This window comes from Salvelinus namaycush, chromosome 24, assembly GCF_016432855.1.
Source record: "Salvelinus namaycush isolate Seneca chromosome 24, SaNama_1.0, whole genome shotgun sequence".
Taxonomy (NCBI): Eukaryota; Metazoa; Chordata; class Actinopteri; order Salmoniformes; family Salmonidae; genus Salvelinus; species Salvelinus namaycush.
The window spans coordinates 9,679,676-9,696,455 of record NC_052330.1 but is presented as its reverse complement, the minus strand read 5'-3'; the positions used below and the strand labels follow the sequence as shown (position 1 = coordinate 9,696,455).

Genomic DNA, 16,780 nt, shown 5'->3' with positions numbered 1-16,780 from the left:
CTTCAGGCGTTTGGAAATTTCTCCCAAGGATGAACCAGACGTTGTGGAGGTCTACAATTTTTTTTCTGAGGTCTTGGCTGATTTCTTTTGATTTCCCCATGATGTCAAGCAAAGAGGCACTGAGTTTGAAGGTAGGCCTTGAAATACATCCACAGGTACACCTCCAATTGACTCAAATTATGTCAATTAGCCTATCAGAAGCTTCTAAAGCCATGACATAATTTTCTGGAATTTTCAAAGCTGTTTAAAGGCACAGTCAACTTAGTGTATGTAAACTTCTGACCTACTGGAATTGTGATACAGTGAATTATAAGTGAAATAATCTGTCTGTAAACAATTGTTGGAAAAATGACTTGTGTCATGCACAAATTAGATGTCCTAACCAACTTGCCAAAACTATAGTTTGTTAACAAGAAATGTGTGGAGTCGCTGAAAAATGAGTTTTAAAGACTCCAACCTAAGCGTATGTAAACTTCCGACTTCAACTGTACATCATATTTGGGGGCATGATCTTTGTGCATCTGTAACTTTCTCGCTCATCATTACGCACTCATCATTCATGATGATCCGTAATCGTGGTAGCATCCACATTAATGTAGAAGAGTTCAGAAACAGATTCTATGTACCTCTCACGTTAAGGCAAATTACTCACCGATTGCTTTGGTGTAATGTCGGGCCCCTAGCAGCAGCTCAGGGGCCCTATACCAGAACGTCACCACGACGGGGTCAAGGTCCGCCAGGGGTTTGAGAGGAGAGTTGAAGAGTCTGGCGAAGCCCATGTCAGCTAAAAGGTGAATAAAATAGAGTGGGGGAAAGACAACATAGTATCAACGTGAATGAATGACGATGAAAAACAGGGCAAGCTCAACTCAAGGCTACTCTACTCTCCATGTCTTAAGCCAGGAGAGCCCCATCAGAAGAGACTCGATAGTGACTAGCAGCACAAGTATTTCAAGCAGCCTTTGACCTGGTATTTCCATGAAGGGGGTAGTGTTTGGTTTCAGGGATGATCCCTGGCTCTGTTGAGCAAGTCATATCGTTGGCAATGTATAACTTGTCAAAGCCACCACTCTTGAATTCCACTGCTTTTTCTCTCTCACAAGAGCAGGCTAATCAAATCAAATGTATATATATTTGGATTGAAGTCCAATCAAAATATACTGTGTGGCTGGTGTTTATGTCAATAAGTCATCTTATGGGCCAGGTCTGCACAGAACCTGGAGTCTGTCATGGTCTGTAGTCTCATGGGAAGGTTCTTATTTCTGTAGTCTCATGGGAAGTTCTTGTTTCTGTAGTCTTATGGAAAGGTAATTCCCTAGTATGGGTAAGTCTTCTGTGTCTGTGCAGGACCCGAAGTGAAGTTTGGTGGTCTGGTCTTGGTGGATGTCACGCGGTCATCGACACACAGACATCCCTGAGCTGCAGTCACCAAGGGGGTCCTGTGACTCTAAAATAATAACTTAGCACTAACACTAGACTCTCAGGGTTAGGGTATAAATATAGTCCAGCCGGCACTGCAGACCTGTGACATCATCCCAGAATAGTGTCACGCTGGGGAGTAGGTTATGCAATAGTGTTATCAGTGTCATGTGGCCATTTTAAGCCCTTCTGCCTGCCCCCGTGTCCCTGTGTTCAGAGACCCACTCAGAGGCTGGCTGAAGGTGAAACGCTACAACCATTGTACTCTCAGTCAAGTCAACAAACTCATTGATCTATGGTCACATCATTCAGCTGTTTTGATCACATTTATTTTCCATTCAAATGTGAATACAAATAATATAAGTACACATACATTATCTCTGTCAATCTACTGACAACAAAAACATACTTACTGACAAGTTTAAGCCTTTAAAATCACTGAATCAGCAGCCCGCTCCATCAATCATCTACAGAGTACTGACTTCAGTGTGTACATTTAGCCCATCTTACCGATTTTCACTCGTCCTCGTTCTGGGCCCTCCCCCATTACCAGAATGTTGGCGGGTTTCTAGAGAAGAGAGAGACAAACAGTCAACTATCTTCTGCGTGTGCTTCAGCCTTCAGGGAAGCCTCAGAGGCTCCAAGTCCAACTAAGAAAACACAACATAGAAATAAGGTTACATTCACTTTACAGGTTGATCACATAATAGACGAAAATGCCATGCATTTCCAATGACTTTTAGAAGGGAGGTTTGGGCAATACCAGTGTAACACACAAATAACAGAGGCAGAGCATGCCAAATGGAATGTAAGTTACGCTCTTGACCCTCCATACTGCCAAAGACAAAAAAAAAAGAGGTCAAAATATTATGGTGAAAGATTGCTCCATCAATGATTCTACTGATCGTTGATATCAAGGTCTACCATGGTGGTGAAGCATGCCTGTCCCTTTGGGACATTGCTTCCAACGACATAATAATGTTCTCTGTCTGAGTCTGTGTTTTGGGGCTTTGGGGAGGCATGATATTATGGTGCCCTGTATAGCAATGTGATTTACTGCATGACACCAGAACCACCTAGCCAATTTCAACCCGGAAACATTGAGAAACATAAAAAAATATGAATCTAGGCCAGACAGTCTGTGTACCAACAATTCAAATTGCAGAATACATACATCAAATAACAGTTTACCATGATGTTCTCACTTTCACCATCTACAAAGCTTTATGCACAAAGATAATAATCTAAGATAATTGTGTAGTTTAGAGTAATTATCGAGGTTATCGAGGTTACCTAGCCAGTTATCGAGGTTACCTAGCCAGCTACACTTTCAAACAAAGTCAACAACGCAGCCACTGCTAGCTAGCCTACTTCACCAGCCAGCAGTACTGTATCATTTTAGTCAATAAGATTTTTGCAACGTAAGCTTAACTTTCTGAACATTCGAGACGTGTTGTCCACTTGTCATTCCAATCTCCTTTGCATTAGCGTAGCCTCTTCTGTAGCCTGTCAACTATGTGTCTGTCTATCCCTGTTCTCTCCTCTCTGCACAGACCATACGAACGCTTCACACCGCGTGGCCGCTGCCACTCTAACCTGGTGGTCCCAGCGCGCACGACCCACGTGGAGTTCCAGGTCTCCGGCAGCCTCTGGAACTGCCGATCTGCGGCCAACAAGGCAGAGTTCATCTCAGCCTATGCTTCCCTCCAGTCCCTCGACTTCTTGGCACTGACGGAAACATGGATTACCACAGATAACACTGCTACTCCTACTGCTCTCTCCTCGTCTGCCCACGTGTTCTCGCACACCCCGAGAGCTTCTGGTCAGCGGGGTGGTGGCACTGGGATCCTCATCTCTCCCAAGTGGACATTCTCTCTTTCTCCCCTGACCCATCTGTCTATCGCCTCCTTTGAATTCCATGCTGTCACAGTTACCAGCCCTTTCAAGCTTAACATCCTTATCATTTATCGCCCTCCAGGTTCCCTTGGAGAGTTCATCAATGAGCTTGACGCCTTGATAAGTTCCTTTCCTGAGGATGGCTCACCTCTCACAGTTCTGGGTGACTTTAACCTCCCCACGTCTACCTTTGACTCATTCCTCTCTGCCTCCTTCTTTCCACTCCTCTCCTCTTTTGACCTCACCCTCTCACCTTCCCCCCCTACTCACAAGGCAGGCAATACGCTTGACCTCATCTTTACTAGATGCTGTTCTTCCACTAATCTCATTGCAACTCCCCTCCAAGTCTCCGACCACTATCTTGTATCCTTTTCCCTCTCGCTCTCATCCAACACTTCCCACTCTGCCCCTACTCGGATGGTATCGCGCCGTCCCAACCTTCGCTCTCTCTCCCCCGCTACTCTCTCCTCTTCCATCCTATCATCTCTTCCCTCTGCTCAAACCTTCTCCAACCTATCTCCTGATTCTGCCTCCTCAACCCTCCTCTCCTCCCTTTCTGCATCCTTTGACTCTCTATGTCCCCTATCCTCCAGGCCGGCTCGGTCCTCCCCTCCTGCTCCGTGGCTCGACGACTCATTGCGAGCTCACAGAACAGGGCTCCGGGCAGCCGAGCGGAAATGGAGGAAAACTCGCCTCCCTGCGGACCTGGCATCCTTTCACTCCCTCCTCTCTACATTTTCCTCTTCTGTCTCTGCTGCTAAAGCCACTTTCTACCATTCTAAATTCCAAGCATCTGCCTCTAACCCTAGGAAGCTCTTTGCCACCTTCTCCTCCCTCCTGAATCCTCCTCCCCCTCCCCCCCCCCTCCTCCCTCTCTGCGGATGACTTCGTCAACCATTTTGAAAAGAAGGTCGACGACATCCGATCCTCATTTGCTAAGTCAAACGACACCGCTGGTTCTGCTCACACTGCCCTACCCTGTGCTTTGACCTCTTTCTCCCCTCTCTCTCCAGATGAAATCTCGCGTCTTGTGACGGCCGGCCGCCCAACAACCTGCCCGCTTGACCCTATCCCCTCCTCTCTTCTCCAGACCATTTCCGGAGACCTCCTCCCTTACCTCACCTCGCTCATCAACTCATCCTTGACCGCTGGCTACGTCCCTTCCGTCTTCAAGAGAGCGAGAGTTGCACCCCTTCTGAAAAAACCTACACTCGATCCCTCCGATGTCAACAACTACAGACCAGTATCCCTTCTTTCTTTTCTCTCCAAAACTCTCTCCTGCTATCTCTCTCAGAATGACCTTCTTGATCCAAATCAGTCAGGTTTCAAGACTAGTCATTCAACTGAGACTGCTCTTCTCTGTGTCACGGAGGCGCTCCGCACTGCTAAAGCTAACTCTCTCTCCTCTGCTCTCATCCTTCTAGACCTATCGGCTGCCTTTGATACTGTGAATTATCAGATCCTCCTCTCCACCCTCTCCGAGTTGGGCATCTCCGGCGCGGCCCACGCTTGGATTGCGTCCTACCTGACAGGTCGCTCCTACCAGGTGGCGTGGCGAGAATCTGTCTCCGCACCACGTGCTCTCACCACTGGTGTCCCCCAGGGCTCTGTTCTAGGCCCTCTCCTATTCTCGCTATACACCAAGTCACTTGGCTCTGTCATATCCTCACATGGTCTCTCCTATCATTGCTATGCAGACGACACACAATTAATCTTCTCCTTTCCCCCTTCTGATAACCAGGTGGCGAATCGCATCTCTGCATGTCTGGCAGACATATCAGTGTGGATGACGGATCACCACCTCAAGCTGAACCTCGGCAAGACGGAGCTGCTCTTCCTCCCGGGGAAGGACTGCCCGTTCCATGATCTCGCCATCACGGTTGACAACTCCATTGTGTCCTCCTCCCAGAGTGCTAAGAACCTTGGCGTGATCCTGGACAACACCCTGTCGTTCTCAACTAACATCAAGGCGGTGACCCGTTCCTGTAGGTTCATGCTCTACAACATTCGCAGAGTACGACCCTGCCTCACACAGGAAGCGGCGCAGGTCCTAATCCAGGCACTTGTCATCTCCCGTCTGGATTACTGCAACTCGCTGTTGGCTGGGCTCCCTGCCTGTGCCATTAAACCCCTACAACTCATCCAGAACGCCGCAGCCCGTCTGGTGTTCAACCTTCCCAAGTTCTCTCACGTCACCCCGCTCCTCCGCTCTCTCCACTGGCTTCCAGTTGAAGCTCGCATCCGCTACAAGACCATGGTGCTTGCCTACGGAGCTGTGAGGGGAACGGCACCTCCGTACCTTCAGGCTCTGATCAGGCCCTACACCCAAACAAGGGCACTGCGTTCATCCACCTCTGGCCTGCTCGCCTCCCTACCTCTGAGGAAGTACAGTTCCCGCTCAGCCCAGTCAAAACTGTTCGCTGCTCTGGCACCCCAATGGTGGAACAAACTCCCTCACGACGCCAGGTCAGCGGAGTCAATCACCACCTTCCGGAGACACCTGAAACCCCACCTCTTTAAGGAATACCTAGGATAGGATAAAGTAATCCTTCTAACCCCCCCCCCCCCCCCTTAAAAGATTTAGATGCACTATTGTAAAGTGGTTGTTCCACTGGATATCATAAGGTGAATGCACCAATTTGTAAGTCGCTCTGGATAAGAGCGTCTGCTAAATGACTTAAATGTAAATGTAAAGAAAACTGGCCTCCGTGTTATAGTATTGCTTCATCTAATACTTTACCCATCAATATATTCTCAACAAAAATATAAAACAACATGTAAAGTGTTGGTCCCATGTTTCATGAGCTGAAATAAAATATCCCCAACATTTTCCATACGCACAAAAAGATATTTTCTCAAAAATGAATTGTAAACAAATTTGTTTACATCCCTGTTAGTGAGCATTTTTCCGTTGCCAAGATAATCCATCCACCTGATAGGTGTGGCATATCAAGAAGCTGATTAACAGCACGATCATTACACAGGTACACCTTGTGCTCGGGACAACAAAAGGTCACTCTAAAATGTGCAGTTGTCACACGACACAATGCCACAGATGTCTCAAGTTGAGGGAGTGTGCTGACTGCAGGAATGTCCACCAGAGCTGTTGCCAGAGAATGGAATGTTCATTGCTCTACCATAAGCCGCCTCCAACGTTGTTTTAGAGAATTTGTCAGCACGTCCAACCGGCCTCACAACCGCAGCCCACATGTAACCACGCCAGCCCAGGATCTTCTTCACCTGCGGGATCGTCTGAGACCAGCCACCCGGACAGCTGATGAAACAGCTGATGAAAACCTCATTCTGATTGGCTGGGCCTTGCTCCCCAGTGGGTGGGCCAGTCTCCCAAGTGGGTGGGCCTATGCCCTCCCAGGCCCACCCATGGCTGCGCTCCTGCCCAGTCATGTGACATCCATATACTAGGGCCTAACTCATTTAATTTCAAATTACTGAGTTCCTTATATGAACTGTAACTCAGTAAAATCATTGACATTTTTGTTCAATATACACTGCTCAAAAAAATAAAGGGAACACTTAAACAACACAATGTAACTCCAAGTCAATCACACTTCTGTGAAATCAAACTGTCCACTTAGGAAGCAACACTGATTGACAATACATTTCACATGCTGTTGTGCAAATGGAATAGACAAAGGGTGGAAATTATAGGCAATTAGCAAGACACCCCCAAAAAAGGAGTGATTCTGCAGGTGGTGATCACAGACCACTTCTCAGTTCCTATGCTTCCTGGCTGATGTTTTGGTCACTTTTGAATGCTGGCGGTGCTTTCACTCTAGTGGTAGCATGAGACGGAGTCTACAACCCACACAAGTGGCTCAGGTAGTGCAGTTCATCCAGGATGGCACATCAATGCGAGCTGTGGCAAAAAGGTTTGCTGTGTCTGTCAGCGTAGTGTCCAGAGCATGGAGGCGCATGGAGGCGCTACCAGGAGACAGGCCAGTACATCAGGAGACGTGGAGGAGGCCGTAGGAGGGCAACAACCCAGCAGCAGGACCGCTACCTCCGCCTTTGTGCAAGGAGGTGCACTGCCAGAGCCCTGCAAAATGACCTCCAGCAGGCCACAAATGTGCATGTGTCAGCATATGGTCTCACAAGGGGTCTGAGGATCTCATCTCGGTACCTATTGGCAGTCAGGCTACCTCTGGCGAGCACATGGAGGGCTGTGCGGCCCCACAAAGAAATGCCACCCCACACCATGACTGACCCATCGCCAAACCGGTCATGCTGGAGGATGTTGCAGGCAGCAGAACGTTCTCCACGGCGTCTCCAGACTCTGTCACGTCTGTCACATGTGCTCATGTGCTCAGTGTGAACCTGCTTTCATCTGTGAAGAGCACAGGGCGCCAGTGGCGAATTTGCCAATCTTGGTGTTCTCTGGCAAATGCCAAACGTCCTGCACAGTGTTGGGCTGTAAGCACAACCCCCACCTGTGGACGTCGGGCCCTCATACCACCCTCATGGAGTCTGTTTCTGACCGTTTGAGCAGACACATGCACATTTGTGGCCTGCTGGAGGTCATTTTGCAGGGCGCTGGCAGTGCACCTCCTTGCACAAAGGCGGAGGTAGTGGTCCTGCTGCTGGGTTGTTGCCCTCCTACGGCCTCCTCCACGTCTCCTGATGTACTGGCCTGTCTCCTGGTAGCACCTCCATGCTCTGGACACTACGCTGACAGACACAGCAAACCTTTTTGCCACAGCTCGCATTGATGTGCCATCCTGGATGAACTGCACTACCTGAGCCACTTGTGTGGGTTGTAGACTCCGTCTCATGCTACCACTAGAGTGAGAGCACCGCCAGCATTCAAAAGTGACCAAAACATCAGCCAGGAAGCATAGGAACTGAGAAGTGGTCTGTGATCACCACCTGCAGAATCACTCCTTTTTTGGGGGTGTCTTGCTAATTGCCTATAATTTCCACCTTTTGTCTATTCCATTTGCACAACAGCATGTGAAATGTATTGTCAATCAGTGTTGCTTCCTAAGTGGACAGTTTGATTTCACAGAAGTGTGATTGACTTGGAGTTACATTGTGTTGTTTAAGTGTTCCCTTTATTTTTTTGAGCAGTGTACATTATCCATACAGCACATTCATGTCGTCTGAGTGTAAAAAGGTACTCTGTCAGTCCCCTGAGTCTGTGTGTGTGAATCTTAAACTCATAGGATTCAGTCTGCTCAACAAACACAGGCTGTTGCTATAGGAACCCCACTAATAATGAGCTCTATTATTCAAATACACAACAAAACACCGCTATCTGCAAACACAATGACGACTCCCTCGAGGAGGGTCTCTTTTCACTCCCAAATGACTGGCACTGGCTCCTCTTTCAAATTCTAAATAAGTGGGCTAATACAGTCCGACTAAAGACATTCCTTTTCACTAACCCTATGTTTAAAGAGATCATATGTCCATACAGGTGAGTAATAATTACCAAAAAAAGTTCACATAAAAACAGAGATTGGATGAATGGGCAATGAAAAAGTAAACTGAGCACCGAATTGAGGTTGTAATATTGCTGTCTGATAGTTTTTCCACAAAAGTTTGGATTGTTTTGGACTCTAACATGTGCTTAGCTTCCCAGAAATGTAAGGAGGTTTCATGAGAGTGGGTCAAGACTGGAAAACAAATATCCCTAAGCCCTCCGTGGGACTGAAAATTCAATCCCTAAGGAGGTGCCCGTCTTTCACCAAAAAAAACCTGTAGAGTCAAAAATAGCCCTGTTTTAGACCAGCAAGTGCCAGAGGCACACTATCTTTACATGTACTGGGAACCATACAGCAGTGCCATTATTAATTCAGTGTCTTTGTCTTTGCTTTCGGCTGTAGTCGTTTTTTTCTTCTTCTTCCTACATGTCTTATGATTAAGTAATGACCTGTTTTTTTCTCGACACACAAGCATTAACCACTCTACTGTACTATCAGAACCCCATTACACACTGTGCCATGAGTTATAACAGCGCAGGCCTGCCACAGCCCACTCTACACAGGATATAGACCTAGGGAGGGCACACACACACACAGTACATATTCAGACAAAAGGACAGTTCGTGTGGGGTTGCTGTTTTTCCTAGACATTTCCTAGTGGCGCATGTGACACGTGACTACAGGGAGCCAGGGATCACTCCAGCTATGAACAATATTCCATTACACCAGAGGGCACGTCTTTTGTTAATCATGAAAACGAGCCACCATAGGCAGGTAGGTGTGAGAGAGAGAGAAGCCGAGCACATCTATTTGCTGCAGCTGAAACCTGACTTTACTCTCAGTGTAACGTGGCTACAGCCTGTACATATTGACTGTCTAAGGCATTTTCAACCTCAAACATTTGTTTCTGTCAGAAATAGGAATTACTGCAGTATTCTGGTTTGGAGTACAGCTACAGTCAGCATGGTGGGGGAGGGATCTAACTTCTCTGGCTAGTGTGGGTTACATCATTTAGGCAGGAGCAGGGGGCGGGGCTGCTTGGCTTACTGGAGAGGAGGGGTAGGGTAGGCTGGTTTCTCTGCAGCTGTGCAGTGCAGCACAAGGTTACGTGTTGCATAACGGGCAAAGTGAGTGGTGGAGGGAGCCATGCAGTTACTCGTATCTACCCCTGTGGCTGTAGATCTAGGAATGCTGCCTGCGCTACCCCCCCCCCCCCCCCCCCCCCTCTAGCCTAACTCTAACACACCTCCCCCAACATTACTGTGGAGTAAAAATGGATAGAAAACCACCCCATATCCAGATGCGCTGGAATGTGGCATTTTTCAATGAGTAGCAAAATGCGAGGCAGAAAAAAACTTGACTCTTTCATATTTCAGAACAATTTCACAATGAAAAGGCTAACAAACTAATTGCGCAAAACAGATACTCACATACCCCAATTCCTAACACCACCAGCTTGAGAGTGGAATTTGCACAGGCCTTTATCCACAATAGCAGGAAGTGCTAGCTTTGAGAAAGCACATTAAACTGCATTACATCAACCTTATCTGGAATCAGATATAGAGAAAGTGACAACTGAGAAATTCATCCTGTGGCAAAGAAAATAGTTATTAAGAAGAGTTGATGCTCAGATTAGGGAGAGTATGTTCTCCAACGAGAACAATAACCATGTACAGTACACTCATAGAAAAACGGGTTCCAGAAGGGTTATTCGCCTGTACCCATAGGAGCACCTTTTTGGGTTCCAGGTAGAACCCTCTGTGTTCGACATGGAACCCAAAAATGATTCTTCAAAGGGTTCTCCTATGGAGACAGGCGAGGAACCCTTATAGGTTATAGAAAGCACCTTTTTTTTTTTCTAAGAGTGTAGTACTGACGAAAGCCCTGGCCTCTGCTTAGATAAAGGCTTGCTTGTGCAACAGGCAGGCAGCTACGGCAGGACTTACCCTCAGCCTCTATTAGTGTTTGAGGTCAGACACATGAAATCAAACACACAAGTCCATTGTCCGTTCTTTTGTATCCTGGATGATTCATTAACCGCATATATTGACCAGGCATTAAATACCTGCTTATGCTATAGAATCTCTAAGCAAAAGTATAGCAATCCACTATGACCATGTCATAAACTGCTTAGCAATCCCCATCATCATCAACAACGTGGTCCACTATCCTCTGAATGTTATCAATCAGATTTCAACTCCAAAAGAACCCCACCATAACAGTAGGCCTACAGGCCATTAATAACAGTATGCCTACAATACAAAAACGCTCTGTAAACTGCATCTCTGCATTACTCGACTCAGGCTGATGTGGTAGGCCCAGTGACTGAGGCCCTGATTGATAGAGCCATGTGCATTTATATAACGTGAGTTAGCATTGGTCTTCATCACACGACGCTGCCATCTGGGAGACCTGAGAGAGATTGCATAAGAGGGGATGACTTGATGGAGACCTTATAAGGTTCCCGTAGCTGTGGGATTTGCAGATTCACTCTCTGATTTCCTCTGCCTCTCCAGTGACGGAATGAATCGGAAGTCACATCAATTGACTGACTCAATTAGTGTGCAGGGAGTGAACATCAAACAGCTGGCACCAATGAGTTATAATAGATTAGATTCTCTACTACCTGTTCATACATCCACATACATGATGAGTTTTTAATCAATATAATCAATATAATGACACAGCTGGTGCCCCTAATAGCAAGTCACACTGGCAGGCATGACACAAACTATTGGCTTTCCATAAGCAAGTTGGCGTGTGTTATGCTTCTGTTTTATGGTGTTATATGGTGGTATACAGTGTCATACAGTGTTATAATGTAATATAGCCTTGCCCTTTTCATAGAAAGTCCAAGTTGGACCATAATCTGTTGGGTTTAAGCCAATCAGAAGAGCAACATGTTTTTCTCAATCTACAAAAAAAAGAAGCTTCTTAATAAGGAACTGCAGAGATAAGTGTTGCAAGGAGGAGAGGTTTTAACAGCCAAATAAGAGAAACACTTTCAGAAAACACTTCCAGAAAACACTTAGCAGTGGTGCATGGGTAAAATCACTGAGGAAGCCAAGCCAGTGAAAAAAAGGCATTTACAACCTGTTGTGATAATTGTGCTGTTTCATCTATAACCTGTTAGTTTATATCCCTTGCCACCACGATATATAGGCCCAAGGCCGAAACAATAAGAAGAAACAGTGGCAGGATAAATTCAACCACACCTTAGTTTCATCATAAAACCAGAGAGCAACACCTGCCCACAAACAAATAGTTACATGACATACAGCATGGTCAAGCAAGTTAATGTTTGACATTTTCGGACTACTGAACAACTATTGATTTAGAACCAGAGAGTTACCGCAAGTCACAAAAAAAACAGGAACTGCCCCACTACTCCAGCACCATTTCAACTTCAATATTTCAACATCATCGAATCACCTCTGTTTAGTCTAATATAGTGACAACTAAAAGATACCAAAAACAATTTAGTCCAATCAAAGTAAGCAAAATATGGTATGGCTGTCCATGGTACTTATTTGTGTGAGTGCAAGAAGAAAAAACATGTTGACTCACCCAGAAACGCCAATGCTATCCTCCTCTCTTTCATGACTCTGTCATAACCTGAAAGTGTGTAGTGTTTGTTGTCCTAGGCCACCTGGCTAAAATGCTTGCTCGCTAGCCTAACTTCCTTTCATGGGCAACGATGTGCCAGTCCAGTTAGTTAACATTAGCCTACTACATCTAGCTACGTATTAAACTTCCATCCTCTCAGGCCAGGGGCACAATGTATGAATTTATGGTTAAATCAGAATCGCCGTTATAATCATTGGCCATGACAGATAATTACGTTGTTTTTTTTGTTTTTTTTTAATATGTCCAAATTCCTATCTCCATCCATGGCTAATTTAGGAAAGGGACAATTTTAGCAAGCTATCTAGCCACCCGGAAGACAATTCTGTAAATAACATTTAGCTTGTGATTGGTGTGAAGCCAAATCCAAACTGGCTTCCCATGTATGATTTTAGCATTTTTTTTTATCAAGGGAAGCAAAATGCTCGCTGGCTTCCCTCACATTCGATGCTATGGGTGGCAACAATGTCATACTCTTTTTGACCAGACAGCATCAGATAGATGGCCTACATATACTGAGACAGAGGGGTGCTGTTTCGCTTGCTCGCAAGCTTTCTCCGGTGAGATACATTCAGCCTCTGGCGAATTGAAGGAAAATTATGAGACAGAGAACGAAAGATGAAAAAAATAAAAATAATAATCATAGTCCAATGTTTGGGAAAGCCTGGCTTCCCTTGGAATCCATTAATACACGCCACTGAAAACACTGTGGGAAAACCGTGGGGGAGAAAATCTCACATGGGTGCTAGAGTACAGGTTGGGTGGTGGCGGTTGGTGAGGGTAGGTGGGTAGAATTGACAACATTAACCAGCCGAGATACTTCATTCCACAGCCAACGGCGTTAAAACTCTAATAATAAAGTGTACAAGGATTTAACAGCACCTGTGCCAGAACATAACAGGATTCAGTTAGTTGGCGAGAGGGTTGCTTTTAGGATAGTTGTTGCAGTGGACACCACTCATTGCTGCTCTTAGATATGCAAGCAAACAAGTGACTTATTTGCATGCATCCTATTGGTTAAAAGCAGCCTGTATCACAGTTCAGATCAATGACCAATAGGAAAAGGACAGATCAGTGAAGACTGATCTCCCTCAATGTGAGCAAGACAAAGGAGCTGATCGTGAACTACAGGAAAAGGTGGGCCGAACACGCCCCCATTAACATCGACGGGGCTGTAGTGGAGCGGGTCGAGAGTTTCAAGTTCCTTGGTGTCCACATCACAAACAAATTATCATGGTCCAAACATACCAAGACAGTCATGAACAGGGCACAAGAAAACCTTTTCCCCCTCAGATTTAGCATGGGTCCTCAGATCCTCAAAAGGTTCTATTGCTGCACCATCGAGAGCATCCTGACTGGTTGCATCACCGCCTGGTTTGGCAACTGCTCGGCATCTGACCGTAAGGCGCTACAGAGGTTAGAGTCAAATGGCCCAGTACATCACTGGGGCCAAGCTCCCTGCCATCCAGGACCTATACAATAGGCGGTGTCAGAGGAAAGCCCATAAAATTGTCAGAGACTCCAGTCACCCTAGTTATAGACTGTTTTCTCTGCTACCGCACGGCAAGCAGTACCGGAGCACCAAGTCTAGGACCAAAAGGCTCCTCAACAGCTTCTACCCCAAGCCATAAGACTGCTGAACAATTAATATAATCGCCACCGGACAATTTACATTGACCCCCTTTTGTGCATTACTGCTACTCGCTGTTTGTTATCTATGCATAGTCACTTCACCCCCACCTACATGTACAAATTACCTCAACTAACCTGTACCCCCGCACACTGACTCAGTACTGGTACCCCTTGTATATAGCCTCGTTATTGTTATTGTGTTACTTTTTATTATTACTTTTTATTTTAGTCTACTTGGTAAATATTTTCTTAACTCATCTTGATCTGCACTGTTGGTGAAGGGCTTGTAAGTAAGCATTTCATGGTAAAGTCTACACTTGTTGTATTCGGTGCATGTGGCAAATAAAGTTTGATTTGATCAGTGGATGAGGTGTCAGTGAGCAGGTGTAGCAACACTGTAAATGGACACTGATACTACACTCTACTCACCAGATCCCTGTGAAGCACCCAGTTGGCATGAAGGTAATGGATCCCGTCCAGAATCTGATATAGGAGAGACTTGACCATCCCTCTCGGCAGCTGCATGGGCTTCTTATTGGCCTTGGAGGCTCGGTGGAACTTGATGATGTGCTGAAAGGAGATCAGAGGGAGTGGTGTAGAGAAATGTATCAAGCAAGAGACTGAAAACACCTGGGTTTCACAATATACACTACCGTTCACTTAGAAATTTCCTTGATTTTGAATGAAAAGCACATTTTTTGTCCATTTTAAAATAACATCAAATTGATCAGAAATACAGTGTAGACATTATTAATGTTGTAAATGACTATTGTAGCTGGAAACGGCTGATTTTTAATGGAATATCTACATAAGCGTACAGAGGCCCATTATCAGTAACTATCACTCCTGTGTTCCAATGGCACGCTGTGTTAGCTAATCCAAGTTTATAATTTTAAAGGCTACTTGATCATTAAACCCTTTTGGAATTATGTTAGCACAGGTGAACACTGTTGTCCTGATTAAAGAAGCAATCAAACTGGCCTTCTTTAGACTAGTTGAGTATCTGGAGCATCAGCATTTGTGGGTTCGATTACAGGCTCAAAATTGCCAGAAACAAAGACCTTTCTTCTGAAACTCATCAGTCTATTCTTGTTCTGAGAAATGAAGGCTATTCCATGCGAGAAATTGCCAAGAGCCTCCCGGGTGGCGCAGTGGTCTAGGGCACTGCATCGCAGTGCTAACTGCGCCACCAGAGTCTCTGGGTTCGCGCCCAGGCTCTGTCGCAGCCGGCCGCGACCGGGAGGTCCGTGGGGCGACGCACAATTGGGCTAGCGTCGTCCGGGTTAGGGAGGGTTTGGCCGGTAGGGATATCCTTGTCTCATCGCGCTCCAGCGACTCCTGTGGCGGGCCGGGCGCAGTGCGCGCTAACCAAGGGGGCCAGGTGCACGGTGTTTCCTCCGACACATTGGTGCGGCTGGCTTCCGGGTTGGAGGCGCGCTGTGTTAAAGAAGCAGTGCGGCTAGGTTGGGTTGTGCTTCGGAGGACGCATGGCTTTCGACCTTCGTCTCTCCCGAGCCCGTACGGGAGTTGTAGCGATGAGACAAGATAGTAATTACTAGCGATTGGATACCACGAAAATTGGGGAGAAAAGGGGATAAAATTATTTAAAAAAAAAAAAAAAAAAAAGAAAGAAATTGCCAAGAAACTGAAGATCTCATACAACACTGTGTACTACTCTCTTCACAGAACAGCGCAAAACTGGATCTAACCAGAATAGAAAGAGTGGGAGGCCCCGGTATGCAACTGAGCAAGAGGACAAGTACATTAGTGTCTAGATTTAGAGAACAGACGCCTCACAAGTCCTCAACTGGCAGCTTCATTAAAAAGTACCCGCAAAACACCAGTCTCAACGTCAACAGTGCAGAGGCGACTCCGGGATGCTGGCCTTCTAGGCAGAGTTGCAAAGAAAAAGCCATATCTCAGACTGGCCAATAAAAAGAAAAGACTAAGATGGGCAAAATAACACAGATACTGGACAGAGGAACTCTGGCCAGAAGGCAAGCATTCCAGAGTCGCCTCTCTGCTGTTGACGTTGAGACTGGTGTTTTGAGGGAACTATTTAATGAATCTGCCAGTTGAGGACTGGTTTGTCTCTTTATTGGTTAGGTGTGTGCGTATGTATGTGTCATACATACATAAAGGGTACAGACAGGAAAACATCAAGAACAAAGATGCAACAGCCGACAGAACAGATTGATGAAACATCCAAACAAAGACTGGTTGTCTAACTGGCGGTCATGATGAATCACTTACCCAGAGATCATGCTCGGCATAGTCGAAAAGGAGCCAGACCTTTCTGTCACTGTGGGACAGGAACACTTTCTGCAGGGCAATCACGTTGGGGTGTTTCAGCTCTCGTAGCAGCTGGAACACACAGCAAGAGATTACATGCATCTCCAATAGTGAAAAACACCTCTTTCAATGCACATTTATTAACCCACTGTGCACACACTGGTTAATTCAAAGTTGTTTCCACATCATTTCAATGAAATGACATTGAACCAATGTGGAATAGATGTTGAATTGACGTCTATGACCAGTGGGAACACATTGTGAATTATTGCACTGACAAGAGTCATTCAGGTTTAAAACATGTACTTTGAAAAATTACACTAAAATCAGGTACATCAAGTATAACAGGAAACATCAAGTTTCCTGAGTTAGAATAGATTAGATTCTCTACTACCCGTTCATCCATCCACATACATGAGTTTGTTTTGTTATCAGGAACATATCTTTGCAACAGTCCACTACTCGCAATTATCCTG

General features: G+C 45.9%; 1 protein-coding gene across 1 annotated transcript in view; it reads right to left on the bottom strand.

The window, feature by feature from the left end:
* Window positions 1-16,780, bottom strand: part of LOC120019675 (cyclin-dependent kinase 19) — a 69,380-nt gene that overhangs the window by 22,820 nt on the left and 29,780 nt on the right. The window contains exons 3-6 of the mRNA XM_038963047.1: window positions 16,266-16,376; window positions 14,442-14,582; window positions 1,930-1,987; window positions 653-784 (exon numbers count right to left, since the gene is read on the bottom strand). Coding sequence (XP_038818975.1) covers window positions 653-784; window positions 1,930-1,987; window positions 14,442-14,582; window positions 16,266-16,376 — 442 coding nt within the window. The remainder of the gene's footprint in view (window positions 1-652; window positions 785-1,929; window positions 1,988-14,441; window positions 14,583-16,265; window positions 16,377-16,780) is intronic.